This window comes from Mixophyes fleayi, chromosome 9, assembly GCF_038048845.1.
Source record: "Mixophyes fleayi isolate aMixFle1 chromosome 9, aMixFle1.hap1, whole genome shotgun sequence".
NCBI lineage: Eukaryota > Metazoa > Chordata > Amphibia > Anura > Limnodynastidae > Mixophyes > Mixophyes fleayi.
Genome location: NC_134410.1, coordinates 87610494 through 87634479, shown reverse-complemented (window position 1 = coordinate 87634479; position 23986 = coordinate 87610494). Strand labels below are relative to the sequence as shown.

At 41.3% G+C, this 23986-nt stretch overlaps 1 protein-coding gene across 3 annotated transcripts in view; it reads right to left on the bottom strand.

Annotated features, from left to right (window-relative positions):
* Positions 1-23986, bottom strand: part of SHROOM4 (shroom family member 4) — a 103238-nt gene that overhangs the window by 20345 nt on the left and 58907 nt on the right. For all 3 annotated transcript variants that reach the window (XM_075184624.1, XM_075184625.1, XM_075184626.1), the window contains 2 exons: positions 20931-20995; positions 17528-18148 (listed from right to left, as the gene is read on the bottom strand). In XM_075184624.1, the coding sequence (XP_075040725.1) occupies positions 17528-18148; positions 20931-20995 (686 nt within the window). The remainder of the gene's footprint in view (positions 1-17527; positions 18149-20930; positions 20996-23986) is intronic.

The following is a 23986-nucleotide window of genomic DNA, read 5'->3' as shown; positions in this document are numbered from 1 at the left end:
AAACCAGTGCACTGGTGTACAATATAGCAGTATAACAAAACAGAGGTAAAAAATTATTACATTGCCTTGAGAAAGCCCGCATGACGGGTGAAACGCGTTGGTAATAACCCTTCATTCTATTCTATTTTATTTGACTTACATTGTATCAATACCAACGAGCTCGTTTGGAACATCTATAACATCCATAACAACAAGACAGCATTTATGCACGCGTGAACACTCTAATGAGCGTGATATCCACCTGCCGTCTGAAAAGATCAGTGAAAAAAACTCCTATGACAATTACCAGCTAAACGATATTCGTTATTGGACATCAGCAAGGTATTGGGAAGATTACCTTTTAATGTATCACTATCAAAGTTTGCAAACATCTCTCTGAGAAGTCCAGTTAGAGAGCTGCATATAATCGGACAATTTCTAGCCAGACGGAAACTATTACCGGATGCATATATAGTACTGGCAAACTGTGCGGGTAAGTGAGATTACGCTCTCTCCTTCCCTTCTGTGGAGCATAAATAATTGAGAATATTATGTGCTGACGTATGATCCTCTTTAAAGGACTATATACGCTATCATCAGAGTTATACAGACATTTCTCTGGAACTCCTCACTACGATTAAACTAGCGACTCTCGCAAATAAGAATAACAAGTTGTGCATTTTAAATCAGCATTTGTATATTCAGGTTATACATATTTTTATCCTGTCTATCGACATTCACTCTGGTAATTCCGGACAGTATGTTACACTACGGTTGCAGCTGTTAAGTAATTCAACCTATTTGAAAATAATTTTTTACCTCTGTTTTGTTATACTGCTATATTGTACACCAGTGCACTGGTTTTTGTGTGTTTTAGATTTTATATACTTTTATTTTTTGTTATATATAATACCTTGATATAAACTAAAATTATCACCTCTATATCTCATATATGTTTTCTTTATATATAGGTTATACTTTGCGCTAGTGTATTTGTAATTTTATCTCTGTATGTAGGGGTGGGACACCCCTTATAACTCTGTGCAGCATTGTAAACCTACTCTAGAGCAGCGCCTTTTGTACTCTTGCATATAATAAATACATGTCAGTTTTGTCCATTTTAGTTTAGTCGGTTTTGCTAATAATATGCACGTGTGAATGGTCCGTGTGTATTAGCATAGTGATAAGTAGTGCCTTTTCTTACAACAAAATCCCCCGCCTTTTCCATGGAGATTATGCTCTGGTGCCAATGACAGGTAGCTGTGTTTTTTGATGATTTGTATTTTGAAGTCTGCTCAGATGTTTGAACACTTTAAGAAAGAATAGTTACATAACAAATCTTATACATTCCTCTCTGGCAATTTGTAGTGGTAGTAGATATGAAAATTTGCAAAAATACACCTGTGTGAAATAAATTATACACGTAAAAACAATATGAATCCCACACAATACAATCCAGGTGTGAGCATAGTTATACTCTGATTATCAGCTGATCACATTCTCACACATTCACTCTTCAGTTTATTTCCATCAATAAAGTTCACATTTTGCTCTCAATATTCCAAACCAGAGTTATAAATATTCCCACCTGCCAACAGCAGTTACCTATCTGACATTTCTGTTTCTGTTGACATGACCATAAATACCACCCTGCATGTTGCATACATCTAGCACGGTGGCTTAGTGGTTAGCACTTCCGCCTCTCAGCATTGGGGCCATGAGTTTGATTCCAGACCACGGCCTTATCTGTGTTTGTGTGGGTTTCCTCCCACACTCAAAAGACATACTAGTACATTTTTTTGCTGCTATTAAATTTACCCGAGTCTATATGTGTGTGTGTGTGTTAGGAAATTTAGACTGTAAGCTACAATGGGGCAGGGACTGATGTATTCAAGTTCTCTGTACAGCTCTGCGGAATGAGTGGCACCATATAAAAAATAAATGATGATGATGATGGTCTAAAAAATAGAGATGCTCAGGCTCTGTTTCCTGAGAACCGAACACACCTGAACATAGCAGATCAGAGTACCGAGTCGAGCCCTCGGAATTGAAAACGAGGCATTACGTCGTCGGATCTCGGGATTTTTGGTTTCTATAAGTACCGCCCTTCACGGCGATCCAATGCCATTTCACAGAGGCACACAGAAGGGGTAGCACAGTTCTTGGTAGTCTGTAGAGCAGTTGGGCAGCGTCATAGGAAGAATAGAAAAAGGAGGGGGTAGCAGTGTTCTTCAGAGTCTACAGTGACATTCAGGAGAGCTCCATTGCTAATTGTCATTGCTGAAATAGAATTAATGATGATAAAAAGATCATTATCATCGTCTTCTAAATCTGCAGTCCCATAATGTACAGTGTTAAACAGGTAACACACAAAGAGGAGAGCTCCATTGCTCCATTGCTAATTGTCATTGCTGAAATACAAATACTAGGGCTGGCTGGCTTGGTCTTCTGAATTTGCAGTCAAAGTATACAGTGTTATCACAATGGATTCACAGTAGTACACAGAAGAGCAGGAGCACCAAGCAGCTGCTGGCACCAGTCATAATTATAGTAATCCTTCTACATCATCTGGTAAAGGCTATGTTAAAGTGCCAAGTGTTTGTAAGTCAGGAAAACCAAATTGTAAAAAAACACCATTCACCTTGGTCAAGAAAAAAAAAGACCTGTAATCTAGGCAAAGTTATCTGCAGGAAAAAAAAATTGCCAACATGCCATTCTACACACGCTGTGGCGAGGAAAGAATGAGGCCTTCACCTTTCTCTACTAGTGCTAGTTCTGCAACTGTCACTGAGGCATCTTCTTGTAAGGTCAGTCGTGACCAAGCAAGACCTTGTCATTCGGACTCCAAAAGTGGTGTTCAAATACTTTTACGTGCAAAAGCCGAGCTGGAAGAAAACAGTAAGACATTACAAGAAAATGTCACTTCTGAATCTGAACATACACAAATCCCTGAGGAGTCTATCCACGAGTGCTATGTGTAATCCTGACCATTCTGATAGTGTACCCATAAAGAAGGCCCCTTCCAGGATTACTGCAGATGTGTGCCTGAACAGCCCATGTGTAGTCGGTGATACACAAATTGAGGATGCCAATTTGGAATTGCAACAGGATGAGGGGGATATTTGTGCAGCCGACGAAGGCGCTAACGAGGATGTTGATGAGGATGATGTTGTTTGTGTAAGTCCTGCACCAGTGGAAGCAGTTCTTGCACGTGATAAGAAGAAAGCCATTGTCAAGCCTGGGCATAAGACCAAAAAATCCACCTCTTGTGTGGAATTATTTTTACCCAAATCCTGACAACAGTTGTCTAGCCATTTGTAGTGTTTGTAAAGCCACAGTCAGTAGAGGTAGGGACCTTAACCATCTAGGAACCTCATCCAAGTTACGCCATTTGAAGAGAGTTCATTGCAAGCTGTTGGAAAAATCAGAAACTTATGCTAAAAAAATAACAACAAGCAGTCCATCATCAGCTAGGTCCCTTCTCTCACCTACATCCCAACGTCTGCAATCTACACCCACAACAGTATCCTCGGAGCTAATCCTGCATCCAAGTTGGTAAGGCTAGAGGACTCCTTCAATATCCTGGATTCCTCAGAAGAATTCTTGAGCGTTAGTCCCACTGATGCTGCTGCTGCTGCGTGAGGGTGAATCTTCATCCCAGAAGCAGACTACTAGTAGTTTATAACAATTGATTGTTAAACAACCCTTTGCAAGAGGAGAGGAAGCAAGTATGAAAGCTGTCACCCAGTTGCAAAGTGGAACACAGTAGCCATGGCAACTATTCTGCGTTCAATATCCACTATTAATGCAGCTGGTTTTAGACAGCTACTTGAAGTCTTGTGGTGGAATTACACACTTTATATGCTTGTGAGAATGGAGGATTAGTGAAGAGTCATTCACGCCACAAGCCATGACATTGAGAAAAGAAAGGCAATGTTTTTTTAGTCCAGTGCAATGGACAATACTTTCTGTGTTGTGCAAGGTGCTGAAACCATTCGAAGAAGTCACCTGTGAAGTGAGTTCAGACACTGCTAGCTTGAGCAAAGTGATTTCCCCAATAGGACTTTTGGAAAAGCACCTTGAAAAATTGAAGGAGGAGATGAAACAAAAAAATTACACTAAATATGTCGGACTAGTAGATGAAGTACTTTAATTGCTTCGTCAAGATCGAAGAATTTTAACGTCTGGAAATCGGATCACTACATTTTGGCGACTATGCTTGATCCTAGGTTTAAGAGCTATGTCTTCTCTTTGTTTCCAACTGTCCCAGATCACAAGGATGCAAGGAGCTCCTGGTGAGCAAGTTGACAGCTGAAGTGGTACCCGTCATGTCGACGTCCCCTCCTTCAGTTTCTCAAGCTACTGCTGCTAGGTAAAAAGCTAAGCTTTTCTAAGAGACCCAAGGAAGATGCAGATGATTCAGCACAACATTTTGGCATCTGGTCTGGTCTAAAAGAATTGCCTAAAAATTGTGGCACCTCTGCCGTAGCTCTACCTCATCCTACTATCAACATCCAAAGAATGGTGGAGGATTATTTTAATAACAGCATAGAAATAGACAGGTCAGACAGTCCCTTTACATACTGGGAGGAAAAAAAAGGCAATTTGGAGACCCATGTACAAGCTCGCTTTGCAATATCTAAGCTGCCCACCCTCCAGTGTGTACTCGGAAAGCGTTTCAGCACAGCCAAGAACCATGACGGCGATTGGCGTAGGAGGCTACTTCCTAAAAATGTGGAAAAGATGATGTTCATTAAAATAAGCTACAAGTTCCACGAGGAAGGCCTTTATTGGCATTTAAAGCTAAGTACAGAGGCTTCTGTAATGGTGGATTCCAGCGGGGATTAATTAGTATTGTATGAGGATGATGTAATACACACTGATGAGGGTGAGGATGATTACAGTGTAGATTGCAGGTGTACCTTAAACTGGACATATTTATCATCCTGCCTCAGGGCCTCCTCTGTATGATTCTTCTGAAGCACAGTGTATCTCTCGTGTACAAGCTCTCTTAAATTTGGGATCTCATCCAGTGGGTCACGTTTTAATTTAAGTACGGTCTCCTCAACTGCATCTATATATTGGTTTAAATCTCTGTTCAATGCAGCGTATTCTAACATGACAGATCCCATGCTGCAGACATATTCCGTGTCACAGTCTGTCTAAAGCAGATGTAATGCTACTCCAGTTGTAATATCCATTCCTGTGTCTACATAAGTTTGTCAGTTTTTCAGGGATGAGAGGAAGGTTTCCAGAGAGATGCAGCACAAGCAGACATGGTTTAAGAATGTGGAGTTAATTGACAGCACTGTTAGGCTTAAGGCAGCTAAGCTACTGTTAGCTTGTTTTGTGGGGGCCCAAACTAACCAAGCACTTCAGCCACAAAAGTGTCCCTCCTTGTCGCTGGAGTGCTTGGTTTGTTAAACTGTACATGTCCTTTTCTATATCTCTTACATAAGGGTGGGTGGGAGGGCCCAAGGAAAATTCCATCTTTCACTATTTTCTTCTCTGTCACTGCTGTGTGGAAATGTTTCTTAGATGTGCTATGAACTGCCCTGTGTTTGTGTCATTGCTCTGTCCCTTAGCATCCAGTCAGCTCACTGCAGTCTATGTACAAAAGAGGATCAAAATAATATTGTGGCCTGTGAGGTGGTCAAAATTGACTGGAAATTAGTGTTATTAAGGTTAATAATAATGCAAGAGCAAAAAAAAGCAAAATTACGTGATTTTAGCATATTTGAGCTATTTTTCTAAACAATACAAATCCAAAACAGGTGAGGGCGGTTTTGCCAAAACAAAAAACAAAACACAAACTTAATCCAGATCCAAAACCAAAACACGGGGGGTCAATGAACATCTCTATACACCTCTATACACCCATATTACCTGTAGTGAAGATGTGTTTACTTAACTTAGTTTTACCCACATGGGGGAAAAATAAAAATTACAAGTCTACTTAAATGTTATCTGTCAGTTCTTTCTATATCAAACAAGTTAAGAAACACTAGACCCCGAATTGAAGTGTTTGTATATAAACCATAAAAGGTCAACTACATTGTTTAGTTTTAACCATACTTATCAACTTTCTACTCTTTCCCTCCAGGGATCCAAGGTGGGAGGTAAAGTGTGAGGATGGAGGGGGCACAGTGCGCTGAATCACGTCATCTTGGATCCGCCTCTGATGTCCTGCTACAAACGTGTCATTTTTCCTTGGGGGGGCGGGGACTAAATAATGCCATTCACTAGAAATCGCATCATGGATGTTTCCATTCTGCCCACTTCACTAGGAAGTGGGCAAGATGCAGGAGAATGACCTGCTATCCCTGGAGTCTGGGAGACCTGCCCGGAATTCAGGAGTTTCCTGAACATTTCGGGAGAGTGGGCAAGTATGGTTTTAAGTTGACATTCCATGGCAGCTCAGTTACATGATAAAAAGAAGACTGCCGTGATTAAAATTAGAGATGCTCAGGCTCGGTCTTCTGAAAACTGAGCCCACTCGTACTTCGGGGATCAGAGTAGGCTCGTGAGCCGGCTTGTTACTTTTGTGCGTCTTCGGATCTGAATCGAGGCAAAACGCATTGTTGCGTTGTTGGATATTGCGGGTTTTGGATTCCATAAGTACCTCCCTCACCAGGAGATCCAGTGCCATTGCTCAAACAGAAACACGGATAGCAGTGTTCTTGTCACTTGACAAAAATTGACTGGAAATTATTGGAAATAAATGGAAATCATATGTGCTATCCATTTAAATGACTTTCTTTTTCTTTTGTCTGTTGTGTAGCAGTCTGCATGAGGAAAAGCACCTTCCCTAATATATTAATACTATAAAAACATAAGTAGAGAATTTACATAAAGATATATCAAGAACAACAGGGAAGAGAGATTTATATCTCTTGAAATAAATCTACACTCCAGATATTTACTTGTATCAGCTGAATAATACACAGCCTTTCATTTATATTAAAGCCAAATACTGACTTTACTTCCCATTTAAATACTGACTAAAGTGCACATTAGTTATAAAATACACCTAGTTCAGTCAGCCTAATCCTGCAGACTAACAAACACAGATTCCCTATGTTTAATGGCACTGCTAAAAGGAAAACAGATAAGATGGGCTGTATGTTCCTGTTACTGCAGGATTACAAACTGACGCAGACATTACTGATCTGCATGCTAGACAACCGGGTCACATTTTCCCTATGGCCTCTTTTTTTTGTGGCATGCTGGGTGTTACAGGACACTGAGAAAATCATTCAGACTTAAAGTGTGGAGGAGGAAAGAAATGGTCTGTGTATGTGTATAAGGACGCCAGTGTACATCACTGTAACAAAAACACAGAGCAACACAATAGTAGAAGGAAGTACATAGTATCAATTTGTAGAAGCACTGTGATGAAAAAAAGGTTACAGATAAAAATGAATCCTCAAAAAAAGTATGACATTAAAAACATTTAACTTTTCTAAAATAAAATTTAGTGTAAAGAGAGTATAACTAGTAAGTGGCGTAAGGCGCAATTTCTTTTGCAAGCAAAGAGGAATGTCAATAAAGACAGAGTTCCATCATATCAATGTAGTGCCGTGGAAGGTAACAGCCGCATTAAACCTTCACCTAAACAACAGGTAACATTCTCTGCTAAGACAGAACAACAGCAATCAACTTCCGTGTCAGGTGATCTCTGTACAACGCAGGGAGGTCCTGAGACATACACTAGAAGTAAGGGAAGTAATAAATGAATGAATGAATGAATATGTTCTATATGCGGCACTCTATGAATTGATTGATAATTAGCAATATAAAACCATACTTGTCTACTCTACTCCGGACTTCCAACCACAGAGCTTAATGATGTGGTTGCGCCATTAAGCTCCACCCCTGCTATGCAATGCCCTGATTTTTGGCATTTCATAGCAGGGGATAGGGTAAGAGGGCCTGATTCATTAAGGATCTTCAATGAAGAAGATCCTTATTTCAGTCTCCTGGACAAAACTATGTTAAATGCAAGAGGTGCAAATGAGTGTTCTGTTTTGCACATAAGTTAAATACTGCCTGCTTTTTCATGTAACACACAAATACTTGATAGCTTATTTGTACACTGAAATTTAAAGTTGATATGTGTGTGCTACATGAAAAAACAGGCAGTATTTAACTTATGTGCAAAACAGAACACTCATTTGCACCCCTTGCATTAACATGGTTTTGTCCAGGAGACTGAAATAAGGATCGTCTTCATTTAAGATCCTTAATGAATCAGGTCCAAAATAATGTGATTCACCAAGCTCCGCGTTCCCTGGATCTCCCAGAAGCTAACTTGCCAAAGTTGGCAAGTATGTATAAAGCTCAAAATTTGTATTATTATTATTTAAAATAAATTCCCTTCTCAATCCAATAGCTTGTAGCGAAATATTTAAAAACATAGACGTAGATAGGTACAGGCCCTGAGACATACCAGAGGATTATGATAATGACAATGAGGAGAAAGCGGAAGTGGCAGTGTGCTCTACAACCTTCCTCTTCAGGCAGTAGCTAGTAATCTTCCCAGAGGTTTAAAGGCTGCAGTAAAAGCATGGATCGTTCAGATTCATGCAGTATACATTTTTCACACGGTGCTACTCTACACACTGTAAATTTGTTGCAGGAGTAAGACAATGCTCCAGCTGAGTTTGTGTAAGAGGGCAGAATGATTTCATTCTGTTGTTTTAATTAACATGGTGTGCTATGTTATAACCCAGAATCTGCCTCTGACTGCACCATAATATTTGACCCTGTTAGGACTGCTCATCATGAGAATGAGTGTAGTGAACTATAGTGTAAAAGGATGTAAAAGTGGGGGAGTTGTGAGAAGCATGTTCTGAGGGGCATGTGGGTAGGTCCGATGGGCATGTGGTGGAGTTTTGGAGTGCTTGTGGGATATGAAGGTTTGTGGGTGCATTTTGTGGCAAGTGGGGGTTTGAGGACATATGGGGTTATATTAGAACACATGGGGCATGTAGTTGAATTTTGAAACAAGTGAGGGCATGTGAGGGAATTTTGGGATTAGTAACGCAACCTTTACTTTAAGTAAATATACTTTAAATATATTTTTTAAGGGCCCTCCAACCTTCAAGCATCTGCAAGGCAGTCTCAGGGCCCATGCCCAATGCTGTAGCCAGACAAGTCTTGATCCGACAGTTCTCCTCCTATGCAAGTCTCGTCTTAAAAGAACAAGTCTCTCCTGGCACATAAAATTTCGGAAACTGTTAAAAGCATGAAAAAATTCTAGCTCTCCAAGTATTGCCTTATCTCCCTTACTATAAAAAGGTTATATTTTCTAGTAAAAACGTATCTAGACACTTAAAGTAACTATGAATAAATCTTTCCAAATCAATCCCAAGGACACTTCTATGAGAGAATGTCAATAATTATATGGATCAACCTCAAAACATATTTTTAGTTTAGTTGTGTTTTCTACAGGGGAATGTATATAGAATTACTTTAGTCCCCTATACAGCTTATGAGCAAACTTAGGGTATATGTGTCTGCCATCTCTTTTTTGCTCATTGACATTGTCAGACTCCCAACTCTGACCATGCCACCAGGGCCGGACTGGGAATAAAAATCAGCCCTGGCATTTAAAGCACACAGGCCCATGTGTTGTGGGCTCCATGCACTATATTGTTGCACACTGATGCTGGCGCAGTGTACGTTGCTGGTGCAGTACAACATGATGTAGTATGAGTGTATGTGTGTGGGGGGGTATTTATTTCTCCTAATGACCCTCAACATTGCATTGTTAGCACCCTAATTACATCAATAAATACCATGACAATACATTATTAGTACACAAATTACAGCAATAAATAACCCCCCACACACACTCATACTACATCGATACCCACCCACATTACAGCAACCAGCATCACCCCCACATTACAGCAATCGGCATCACCCCCCACATTACAGAAACCAGCACCACCCCCACATTACAGCAATCGGCATCACCCCCCACATTACAGCAATCGGCATCACCTCCCACATTACAGCAATCGGCATCACACCCCACATTACAGCAATCGGCATCACCCCCCACATTACAGCAATCGGTATCACCCCCCTACATTACAGCAACCAGCATCACCCCCCATATTACAGCAACCAGCATCACCCCCACATTACAGCAACTGGCATCACCCCCCACATTATAGCAATACCCTCTGCTACTTATTAGCAATACTAAGCCCCAAACACACTACAAAATTGCCACCACCACGCCACCCCATACTACAGCAATACCACCAATTATACAGGCGCCACTGTAGAAAACCAATGTTTTGCTTTTTTCAAATCTCCCACAATATAGCAACAACGAACAGAATACTTACACACATATAGGTAACAGGTACCCTTTTCCCTCAATTAAATAGTAATGGCAGAATTTTCATGAATCATTCCCCATGAAATAAAACTAACATATATCTAAAAAAAAACATAACTATTGAATGATCATTTGAACCCACATAGCCGCATTAAAAGTATTTCCATCTACAGCAAAATGTCAGAGAAAAATATTTTTTTTTACTACAGTAACTGGATATGCGTCTTTTCTATTCATTTTAAATAACACAGTATATAACTTAAGGGGGATAGAGGAGGTGGGTGAGAGATAATTGGATGTGATCCATCAGTTTCATTAGATAGGAAACATTTAGATTGTTTACCTGGAGAGGTCTACCCCCCTTGACTCACAGGCAGGACTGACAAGAGGAATTTTAGGCCCAGATACAGCAACTTCTTTTGGCTCCCATCATATTCAACAATGAAAGACTTGCCTTTGGCAGAAGTCCATATGATGCCACACCGTAGGGTGCCCAGTTCATATTATGCCACATCGTAGTGCCCCATGGTCATATTATGCCACATAGTATTACCCTCAATTCATATTTGGTCATGCAGAAGTGCCCACAAACCATATTATGGCATAGTAGTGCCCCCAAAACATATACCATACAGTAGTGCCCCCAAATCATATTATGCCACAATAGTGCCCCCAAGTTTTTGTCTTTAGTGCCCAGACAAAAACTCATTCACAAATAAAAGTTGGTACAGCATATCAGATACTGAGTGTGAGTCCCAAGAGCAACTTAATACATCATTTACAATGCAAACAAAAATAGATATATTGACACAATCACAGATAAAATTTATGACAAGCAATGGTTTTTCCTCTTAATTAAAAATCTCTGTACAGATAAATATGCAACAAACATTACAGCGCAATAATGAGCAAATGAGCAATATTCAATTGTCGGCGGGATCGCTGAAAATTCCGCCGTGGAAAAACTAATCCATGTAATACGGTAATTTGTTGCTGGATTTCAGCTCGCGGCTCAGTAGATTTTCAGCAATCCTGCGGACAATTGAAAATGCCCCAAAGTGTTAAACATTATTGGATACGCTGTAGTGTCCCCAGTTCAAGAAAGGATGGTTAAAAACACATTGCACACGAGAAAATATATGAATTTACCTGATTATGGCATCCTGTTTTCTGTTCTCCTAATGGGCGCTGGGCGAGGAGGGATCTGCGCTGTCAGCTCACACATGCAGTAGGGAGCAGGAACAGAGGGCAGTGGTCGAAGCAGAAATTTAGAAGTGCACCCCCTACCACCCTGGCTCTCTCACCCCCTCTCCTAGCGCCCCCTTCCCCTTTGGCTCTCTGACCCCCTCTCAGAGCGCCCCCTTCCCCTTTGGCTCTCTGACCCCCTCTCCCAGCGCCCACTTCCCCTTCGGCTCTCTCACCCCCTCTCCCAGCGCCCACCAGGTAGACAGGAGGAGTCGGGCCGGCCCATCCTGCCATCGGCCCTTCTGGCATTTGCCAGAAGTGCCAGTCCGGCCCTGCATGCCACCAATCACATCATACAACACCTAAAGTGAACGGTAAACTATGCCAACAGGTCTAGTAACATGTTTAAGGAGTCAAATAATGTACTGCAACATGATTATTTTAAAAATTAATTTAAAATTCTAAGGAGAAATTAGTAGAAGTATAGAAAAAATGGAGCACAGATTGCCAAGTTATTATGCCAACTATTTACTGTATGTTTTCAAAAAAGTCCATCTAGGCTGCCGATTTTAATTCTTAAAATCTGCAGACCCTATTTGATCATTTTTATTTTCATCACAAACTTGTTTAAATTCCCTACTGTATTAACTTCTAACATCACTTTTGGAAGGCTATTCAACCAATCTACCACCCTTTTGGTGAAGAATTTTTTCCTCAAGATGTGAGTCGCACATACAGCTGGTTAATGTGGCATAATATTAATTGGGTGCACTACTATGCTGCATAATATGAACTGGAGGCACTACTGTGTGGCATAATATGAACTGGGGGCACTACTGTGTGGCATAATATGAATTGGGGGCACTACTGTGTGGCATAATATGAATTGGGGGCATTGCTGTGCCATAATATGAACTGGGGGCACTATTGTGAGGCATAACATGAACGTTTGTTTGTCGGTCCTATTACTATTAATATTATCATGATATTAGAGTGATAAAATAAGAAATAATTACACACACACACACGCACACACTATATAGACCAAAGAATTTGGCCGCACCTGTCAATTATTGAACTGATGTGTTTCAATCAGACATGTTTCAGAGGTATATAAAATCAAAGTACCTAGTCATGCAGTCTCCATTTGCAAATATTTGTGACATAAAATGGGTCATTCTGAAGAGCTCAGTGACTTCAAGTATGGTATTGTGATAGGATACCACCTTTGCAATAAGATGGTCTGTGAGATTTCATCCCTGCTGGATATTCCACGATCAACTGAAAGTGATATTATTAGAAAGTGTAAGCATTTAGGAACAGCAGCAACTCAGCCACGAAGCGGAAGACCACGTAAAATCACAGAGCAGGGTCAACGAATGTTGAGGGACAAGGTGAGTAAAAGTCGCCAAAAAAGTCTGCTGACTCCATAGCTGAAGATTTCCGAACTTGGACTGACATTAATGTAAGCATAAAAACTGTGCGGTGGGAGCTTAATGGAATGGGTTTCCGTGGCCGAGCAGCTGTATGCTAGTCTCACATCACAAAGACCAATGCCAAGCATCGGATGAATTGGAGTAAAGCACACAGACACTGGACTGTGGAGCAGTGGAAACTTGTTCTGTGGAGTGACATCACGCTTCTCTGTTTGGCAGTCAGATGGGAAAGTTTGAGCTTGGCGGATGACGGGAGAATGTTACCTGCCTGACTGACTGCATTATGCCGACTGTGAAGTTTGGTGGAGGAGGGATAATAGTATGGGGCTGTTTTTCAGGGTTTGGGCTAGGCCCCTTATCTCCAGTGGCAAAAGATTGGGGAAGGCCCTTTTCTATTTCAACATGACTGTGCCCCAGGGACCAAAGTAAGGACTACAAAGACATGGTTTGATGAGTTTGGTGTGTAAGAACTTGACTAGCCCTCACAGAGCCCTGAACTCAACCCCCTTGAACACCGTTGGGGTGAACTAGAACAGAGATTGCGAGCCAGGCCTTCTCTTCAAACATCAGTGCCTGACCTCATAAATGCTCTACAGAATGAATGGACACAAATTTTCACAGAAACACTCCAACATCTTGTGGAAAGCCTTCCAAGAAGAGTGGAAGCTGCATTCGCTGCAAAAAGGGGACCAACTGCGTATTAAAGTATATGTATTTTAATACAATGTCATCACAGCTCCTGTTGGTGTAATGGTCAAGCATCCAAATACCTCTGTCTACACACATAAGACAATATATATGTCTCTACACACACACACACACACATAATATATATATATATATATATATATATATATATACACATATATACATATATACACACACACATTTATACCCTGTGCTGGATATTACGCTGTTAGCACAAATACAGATAAGCCTATCTATTTATTTTTAAGTGTGAGTGCGATACCATTTGTTGATATGTGCATTAAATTGTTATACCAAATATATTACACTATGTTGGTTTCTATTTGATATATATTCAAGAAACAGCAATGGATATATGAAGAAGCAACATATTAAACAGATAAGCGATAAAGATCTATTATCTGGTACGCATCACTACTGGAGATGATTGGTGTCCTTGGGATATACAAGAAGGCTCTGTTCACTCTCTGCTTTATGTATTCACTTCACTGTCTCTGCTATGAGATTTGTATATCCACATACTCATGATATGTGTGTATCACGCTTCTATCTGTACATATATGAATGATTAGTACTGTTGATATAATACTACACTATTGTGGCTCCCTATCCAATTTGTTTTAAAAAAAAAAAAATATATATATATATATATATATATATATATATATATATATATATATATATATATATATATATATATATATATTTTTTAAAACAAATTGGATAGGGAGCCACAATAGTGTAGTATTATATCAACAGTACTAATCATTCATATATGTACAGATAGAACTGATATAATACTACACTATTGTGGCTCCCTATCCAATTTGTTTTAAAAAAAAAAATATATATATATATATATATATATATACACACACATAAATATATATATATATACACATAAATATATATATATACACATAAATATATATATATATATATATATATATATATATATATATATATATATATATATATACACATAAATATATATATATATATATATATATATATATATATATATATATACATATACACATACATACATACATACATACACACACACACACACACATATATACACACACAGTGGTCGAAGTAGTAGTGGCGGTATGGTTTTATAATCAGTAGAAGTGTCAATATGGTATACCACTGTATAACAGAACTCTTCAACCATTAGATATATATTTACATGCACTTCCAAACTGACACACCTGGGCTGAAATGATTTTGCCAGCGTACTGATAGAAATACGTTGCCGACCTGTTCTAGACCATTAACTATTATAGTAGCCTTTAGGTGCATAGTGTGTCTTTCCGCAGATATGGCTTCCAGAGATGAATGTAGTATTACGACCTATATAGTGCTCAACCGTTTTTGTGTTTTGTTTGGCATTGAACTGTTGTCACATTTTTGACATTTCCTTTATTCTGCCGTGATTTTTCAAAAACACAAATTTCATAATCCATGAATTAACAAGATAACACTTAAGTTAATTCCTTTCATGGACAAATCCTATTGAAGCTGCTCAATGAATCTAAACTTATTTAAAAATACTTGGCAGCACTCCCTATCATTGTATTTGCTTTTTATGGCGTTTTCAATCTTTTTTTGTACAAGTGAGATTTTAACATTGATGATAAAAATAGCCAATTTATTGTGTCTTTTTTTCCCCCACTTGACTTACTGGGCATGTACTTCTCTGCTTTTCTAATTATATAAAATTAATAGTATTTGGACATGACACATGTGTTGGCCAAATTAAATACAACCAGGGCCGGACTGGCCATCTGGCAAATGCCAGAAGGGCCGATGGCTAGATGGGCTGGCCCGACACTTCCCCTGGCTTTCTTTTCCTTCACAGGAACCAGCCACCTCCGATGCACGGTGGATCACTCTGCACTGTGCCCTGTAATGTGGACACAGTTGCAGATTTTCATTTTTCTGAATGAGGGAGGGGATCGAGGGAGGGGATCGCGCGAGGGGGTGCTGCGATTTCGGGGGGGGGGGGGGGCGCGATTTTTTGCAAGGGGGGGGGGGGGGGGGGAGTTGTCAGGAGCCAGGGTGGAATGAGTGCAGGAAGAGGACAGAGAGCCAGGGGGAAGAGGGGTGCTGGAAGAGGGGTGAGAGGGACAAAGGATAAGATGGTGCAGGGGCATAGCTAAAAGAAAGTGTAAAGGGAGAGACATCTTAAGAATGGGAATGTCAGGGATGCATCATAAAACACAAGCAGTAATGAAGAATGGGAATGCACAGAGGGGGCAAGTGTTAAAAAAAAAAAAATCAAGCCTTCATACTCCATTCAGGTATATTTTCTATACCCCCACTTCTAAATTTCCACTTCGACCACTGCCCTCGGCCCCTGCTCCAGACTGGCTGTGTGAGCCGACAGCTGCTGATCCCTCCTCGCCCAGCGCGCCCAGTAGAAGGACAGAACACAGGATGCCATAATCAGGTAAGTTCATATATATTTTCTCGTGTCCAATGTGTTTTTCACCATCCTTTCTTGAACTGGGGGCACTACTGTGTATCCAATGATTTTTAAAATTCCTCTTGTCGGCCCTGCCTGTGAGTCAAGGGGGTAGACGTCTCCAGGTAAATAATCTAAATGTTTCCTATCTAATCAAACTGATGGCTCACATCCAATTATCTCTCACCCACCTCCTTTACCCCCCTTAATTTATATACTGTGTTATTTAAAATGACTAGAAAAGACACATATCCAGTTACTGTAGTAAAAAAATTATTTTTCTCTGACATTTTGCTGTAGATGGAAATACTTTTAATGCGGCCGTGTGGGTTCAAATGATCGTTCAATAGTTATGTTTTTTCTGATATATTTGTTATAGTTTTATCTCATGTGGAATGATTCATGAAAATTCTGCCATTACTATTTAATTGAGGGAAAAGGGTACCTGTTAACTATATGTGTGCAAGTATTCTGTTGTTGCTATTTTGTGGGAGATTTGAAAATAGCAAAACATTGGTTTCCTACAGTGGCGCCTGTATAATTGGTGGTATTGTTGTAGTATGGGGTGACGTAGTGGTGGCAATGTTGTAGTGTGTTTGGGGCTTAGTATTGCTAATAAGTAGGAGAGAGTATTGCTGTAATGTGGGGGGTGACGACGGTTGCTGTAATGTGGGAGTGATGCTGGTTGCTGTAAAGTTGGGGGGGGGGTAATACTGGTTGCTGTAATGTGGGTGGGTATTGATGTAGTATGAGTGTGGGTAGGGGGTTATTTACTGCTGTAATTTTGGTACAAATAATGTATTGTTATGGTATTTATTGAAGTAATTGGGGTACTAATAATGTAAGTTTGCAGGTCATTAGCAGAAATAAATACCCCCCACACACACACATACTCATACTACATCATGTTGTACTGCACCAGCAACGCACACTACCCCAGCATCAGTGTGCAACAATATAGTGCATGGAGCCCACAACACGTGGGCCTGTGTGTGCTTTAAATGCCAGGGCTGATTTTTAGTCCCAGTCCGGCCCTGAACACAACTATGAAAAAAAATAAACCTGTTGTCTAATTTGGTCAATACAGGTGCAGCGACATCAGACAAGAGGATTGCTTTTGGCTTGTGTTTGCATTCATCATTGAACTGCATCAGATAGATGTCAGTTTCGCCGAAAGTGATCCACATATGGTAAAATTGGACAATAATTCTGTTGCTCTGGGCGAGCAAAAGGATTTCAGCGTCTGGGGCCAGCTTAAGAACAATGAATCCTGCAATTCACATGAAAATAAAGCAGCAAAACAATACTCATTTAACAATCCGATACACCTACGATTTCCACAAATGTTCTGTAAGTATAAACTAACAATCAAAAAAATAAAAATGTGCAACTTACATAGAGGTATCCTGGCTTGCAGATGCAGTGGAAGAAAGATTGCAAGACCGTTGCGAATTACACCTCATGTCAGATAAATCTGTGCTATGACCATTTCCATGCACAGGGGAGGAAGAATTATGTGCTACCTTTAAAAATGTCCTGTCCAAGGGAAGACTTTGAGAACGCTGTCTCCCATCCTCCACAATTCTGTTATGTCCCGACACAGACTTCTCTTTAGAAGAGGCAAGTCCAGACTTTTTAGTTTGAGGAGATGTCCTTCTCTCTCTGCACTTTTCCCAGTTAGGAGGTGGTGGGCGAGGAGGCCCTTTTTTCTTTGGTGGTGCAGGTAGCTCTCTTTCTTCTAGCTTAGCCATAGGATGCTCATGTCTGTCCCGCAAAGCAAGAAACTCCAAGTTAAGCTGGCTTACGGAGTAAGCTCTACCTCGTGACAAGCCTGGCTCCGCGGGCCGTTCCTGAAATGATGCCAAATCTACCGGCCTAAGAGGATGATCACAGGAGAGATCAAAGGTAGACGCTGCCTTATAGCACTGAGGCCATTCATGGTCTTTGCCCTCTCCGCACGATCTGTACAATCCTGGGTGGTGAAACCCAGAATTATAATTATAGTGACATAATTCACTGAAAGATAGAAGAATATATTAAACATTTAAATATAAAATATCAAAGTTTTATGCAAGCTTTATATTGTTTGTGACTGAACATAAATGTCTCACGATACAAGGTTAACAATTTTGTGAAGGCCATTTTCTATCACCATCCATAACATTTACAGCCGTCCCCAAAATATTGCATCATCTTTACTACCCACTTAATTACCAAGGGTGTGTTGGCCTTTAAATGTGTCTAGCAATCAGACTGTGTATGTTCTATTCTATCCTATTCTAAGCAGACTGACTCATGGAAATGTTACTTTCCTGTCACCGGCTGGGAAGGGAGGTGGAGGGTGTCTGAGCCAGTCACACCCTCTCACAGGAACTCCAAATCAAAGGACTGAGTTGCTGAGTGGAAACATTTATGGGAAATCCAGACAATTAAACCCAGGCCTGAGACAATGGGGCTTACATTTCTAAGGTTTAACACATACCACAGCAGAGTATATTCAAAAATATGGAAAGGGCTTAAGGGTCAGCCCCATAAAACAACAATGTGACCTGCTGGCTTGTTGTTTGTCACTAGCTAGAAATACAAACGGTCAGAGTGTGCAATAAAGGCTCCAAAATAAATTATGGTTTTAAAAAGAATTTCACTTATTTTAAAATATGTTTATATGTACATAATAAGGAGGGCCAAGTCACATTAGCCCCCTGTGTCTTGAGTTAGCTTGTAGCTTTATCATTATAATTTGCACCAATGGATACTAAACCACATATTTAAAAATTACTTTTGCATAAGGAATAATAGAAGCATTTTATGCAGCACATCAGAGAAAATTAATATACTTGTGATAAAATAAAATTAAACAAAGCTTTAAAATGTGCGGACATTCAGCAAGGGCTTAAGGACTATGTCCACTTTTAATAAAAATTCCCCTACCACACTCATTAGAAGGCATTTTCTTAAATACAAGTAACTTTTCTAATATATTTCTAATATTAAACATAATATATAAAGGACCACTTTGGCTGGACACTTTAATGGCTAGTACAGTCTTGATTACAAAGTACTGTTCTGGGGTGAAAGAGATCAAAATGAGTGGGTGGAACAGAGTTGGAGAGGTTACTGGAGGAGTGGGCAGCCCTTCAAAATTATGATGCATTTAAATATCCATTTACAAACCAACAATTGTGTCTTTTTCTGGAATTAAGCAAATAACATTTAAATATTGTATATGAAAATGGAGAAAAGGCTTAACTGCAAGCTATGCCTGGCTCACTGAAACCCAGGATACTTCAATGGAGCACAGCCTAATATGGATTCCTAATCATGAGACTGGGGGCAGCACAACATACAGTGGTGCAGGCAAATAGGGAGAGGTGGTGGGTATTCTACGACTTTGAGCAGCTGAAAAGCCAGAGCACAAGGGCTCTAATGTAAAAAGGTTGGCCAATGATTGTACATACATCAATTCAGTCATTGACCATTCAGATTTACCACCACTTCCAAAAGATATCTGATTGATCTGAGGCGGATTTTGCTTGGACAAACAATTCCTCGGACCCTTCACACTGTCAATAGTGGTAACAAATTACCAAGTTGACAGAGCAAATCAACATGTGTGTGGCCAGCAGAAACATAGAAAAAGATGAATAACTAAAATCAACAATCATTACTACAGTAGATTTATGAACATTGTAGAAATACCTAAATTAGACAATGGAAGCAAGGAATTTAGCATTTTTAAATGTATTCCTTATATTACGATACCCAATAAATACAACTGCCTAATTGTAAGTCCATCTTACCATAGTGTTCTTTCTATACCGCATTTAGTAGACAAAACTTACAATTATTTCCCTTTAAGGAACCTGTGCTGTTAAGGAAGAAAGTCTGAGATCATTTCCCTATTACGGTTCTCTAAATAGATCCATTTTAGGAAATGACATTATTCTTAAGATTCTCCAAGAAAACAAAGAGTAAAATTCCTTGCCACAAACATCTAAAATGGCACTAGGTCATATTTCTGCTGCATATGAAATTGTAGCTTGTCCTGACAAAACAACCAGAGATCATTGTAAATATTTCCTTAAACCCAAATTATTACATAGTTCCACATACCTTTAGACATTCCAGATTTCTAGCGCCCGACAGGTTGGTCTATAAACTAGTTACACCTCACTCCTTCCCCCTTAGGACTTATGATTATTTTTATTCTCATGTCAATTTGTGCCCAAAGCCTCCCAAGTTATGTGTGCATCTCTTTACATGTAAAAAATATTTTCACACAAATATTGAAGAGAGAAAGTATTTTGTATACTTTATCTCCCACCTCAAAACAAACAGAACGCTAGGCACCTCTTGGTTCCATATACAACTCCATACCATAATGTAATTCTCGTAGACAGAATAGGAGTCTTGCCATATAATAAGGTCATGTGCTAAATGACTACACCCTCTACACCCAAATAAATTGTCATTAATTGGCAAGATGTCTACATGAAAATCCTCTTCTGTAAACTATTTTGGAGGTGTTAATTATTAACGGACAACAGTAGGTCTAGTATTGGGGCCATTACTGATGATGACGTATGTCTAGCAATATTGTTTTGGGAGGTTTGGAAAAACTAGCGATTTATAGGTTTGCCTTATTTCTGAAAACCAACATTCAGTAGTTAACCCAGTAGTGATTTTATCTATCCATGCTATACATTAATTGGACATAGAACAACATTTTTCCAACAAAATTAGAAAATTCTTCAGGTCATCTTCGTCCTGCAAGTCATCATGGACACAAGAATCTCACCTTACGGACTGGCTGTACTTCCTGTTGATTTTCAGCTGCTGATTGAATTCCTTCAGTGGTACATCCTGTGTCCAACATTCCATGTGGCAGTGAGAAAACAAAACAAAACAAAAGGGAGATTCAGCCAAAACAAAAAAGTTCAACAGTTATTATTTAGACCAGTGGTTCCCAAACTTTTGCAGTTCGCGGCACCCTTAGAGTCTCCATAATTTTTTTAAGGCACCCCTCCAAAATAATTACCGAGCAGTCCTGTTTTAGAAGTAGTTGGGTCAAAAAATTGTAATAAGTATTTAGGTCAGGACAGAAATGTTTATTTAGTTGTATGCAAAAATGCCCCCTCTGCATCCAGACACTCTGCCCTCTCTCACGCTGCCCCCTCTGCCCTCTGTCACGCTGTCCCCCCACTTCTGCCCTCTGTCACGCTGTCCCCCCTCCTCTGCCACGCTGTCTCCCTCCTGTCACGATGTCCCCCCTCCACTGCCCCTCTCACCCTGTCCTCCTCCTCTGCCCACTGTCCCCCTCCTCTGCCCTCTGTCACGCTGTCTCCCTCCTGTCACGCTGTCCCCGCTCCTCTGCCCCAGCTCCTCTGCCCTCTGTCCCTCTCCTCTGTCCCCCTCCTGTCACTCTCCACTGTCCCCCTCCTCTGCCCTCTGTCACGCTGTCCCAGCTCCTCTGCCCTCTGTGCCCCTCCTCTGCCCTCTGTCCCAGCTCCTCTGCCACGCTGTCACTCTCCTCTGTCCCCTCCTGTCACGCTGTCACTCTCCTCTGTCCCCCTCCTGTCACTCTCCTCTGTCCCCTTCTGTCACGCTGTCACTCTGCTCTGTCCCCTCCTGTCACGCTGTCACTCTGCTCTGTCCCCTCCTGTCACTCTGCTCTGTCCCCTCCTGTCACTCTCCTCTGCCCTCTGTCACGCTGTCCCAGCTCCTCTGCCCTCTGTGCCCCTCCTCTGCCCTCTGTCCCAGCTCCTCTGCCACGCTGTCACTCTCCTCTGTCCCCTCCTGTCACGCTGTCACTCTCCTCTGTCCCCCTCCTGTCACTCTCCTCTGTCCCCTTCTGTCACGCTGTCACTCTGCTCTGTCCCCTCCTGTCACGCTGTCACTCTGCTCTGTCCCCTCCTGTCACTCTGCTCTGTCCCCTCCTGTCACTCTCCTCTGTCCCCTCCTGTCACGCTGTCACTCTCCTCTGTCCCCTCCTGTCACGCTGTCACTCTGCTCTGTCCCCTCCTGTCACGCTGTCACTCTGCTCTGTCCCCTCCTGTCACGCTGTCACTCTGCTCTGTCCCCTCCTGTCACGCTGTCACTCTGCTCTGTCACGCTGTCACTCTGCTCTGTCACGTTGTCACTCTGCTCTGTCCCCTCCTGTCACGCTCCTCTGCACTCTCTCACTTTGACCACTCTGCCGTGCGCCAGCTATAAAAAAAAAACCAAACAGAAACACTTACCAATCTGCGCGGCGCCGGGACCCAGCATCCTCCTCTCTCACGCAGCAGCTGTCACTGATATGACAGCTGCGTGAGAGAGGAGGATGCTGGGTCCCGGCGCCGCGCAGATTGGTAAGTGTTTCTGTTTGGTTTTTTTATGGCTGGCGCGCGGCACCCCTGAGAGCCGTGGCGCACAGTTTGGGAACCGCCGATTTAGACCCTTCCTGAATTATAAATAGAGAAGGGGGGTCTGAGTGTCTGCATTCCATTGCTAAATTGACAAATTCCCCACATTCTGTACTATTACTGAAGGCACCAGATAATGTTGAAGGTTTTAAGAATTAAACTAGATCTTTGGTCAGAATCTATTTGGTAGCCAATTATACTTGAACAAAGACTGAATCTGAAGCTTTGGTGAAATAAAATGAACCAATAGATAGATATTTACAGTAAAATTGTACAATTCATTTTAAAACTGCAAGTCCAATTTATTACACAAACTTTGATATGTTATAGCATATATATATATATATATACACACACACATGACAAAGGTGCCTCCTGGTGCAGTAACAATAAGCGCTCTATCATATCCGTGTATAAAATGCATACCCTATAGAGAATAATAAACAGCTTATCTGTGAATCCTGTATATCATGAACCTTGAACAACCTTCAAGATCATCTTAGCTCCACCTATCTAAACATAATAATAATAAAAATGAAGAAAAACAAGAGTGTATTGTTATAACACAATAGACATCCGTGTCTATTGTGTTATAACAATATACCAGCCTCTATACCAGAAAATTTTCTTTCAGCCAAGTATACTTATTAGTCAATCCAGAATTGATCCTCCACGATAGAGAAATGGTCCATACGAACCTTTAGTGCAGTGGTTCCCAAACTTTTGCAGTTCGTGGCACCCTTAGAGTCTCCAAATTTTTTCAAGGCACCCCTCCAAAATAATTATTGAGCAGTCCTGTTTTAGAAGTAGTTGGGTCAAAAAATTGTAATAAGTATTTAGGTCAGGACAGAAATACTTATTTAGTTGTATGCAAAAATGCCCACTCTGCATCCAGACACACAACCCTCTCTCACACTGCCCCCTCTGTCACCCCTCCTCTGCTCTGTCACGCTGTCCCCCTCCTCTGCCCTCTCACACACTGTCCCCTCCTCTGTCCTCTCACGCTGTGTCCCCCTCCTCTGCCCTCTCACGCTGTGTCCCCCTCCTCTGCCCCTCTCATGCTGTGTCCCCCTCCACTGCCCCTCTCACGCTGTGTCCCCATCCACTGCCCCTCTCACGCTGTGTCCCCCTCCACTGCCCCTCTCACGCTGTGTCCCCCTCCACTGCCCCGCTGTGCCCCTCCTCTGCTCTCTGTCCCCATCCTCTGCCCCTCTGTCCCCCTCCTCTACCCCTCTGTCCCCCTCCTCTGCCCCGCTGTCACCACCCTCTGTCCCCCTCCTCTGTCCCGCTGTCACCATCCTCTGTCCCCCTCCTCTGTCCCACTGTCACCATCCTCTGCTCTCTTCCTCTGTCCCGCTGTCACCATCCTGTCACCAACCTCTGTCCCGCTGTCACCATCCTCTGCTCTCCTCCTCTGTCCCGCTGTCACCATCCTCTGCTCTGCTCCTCT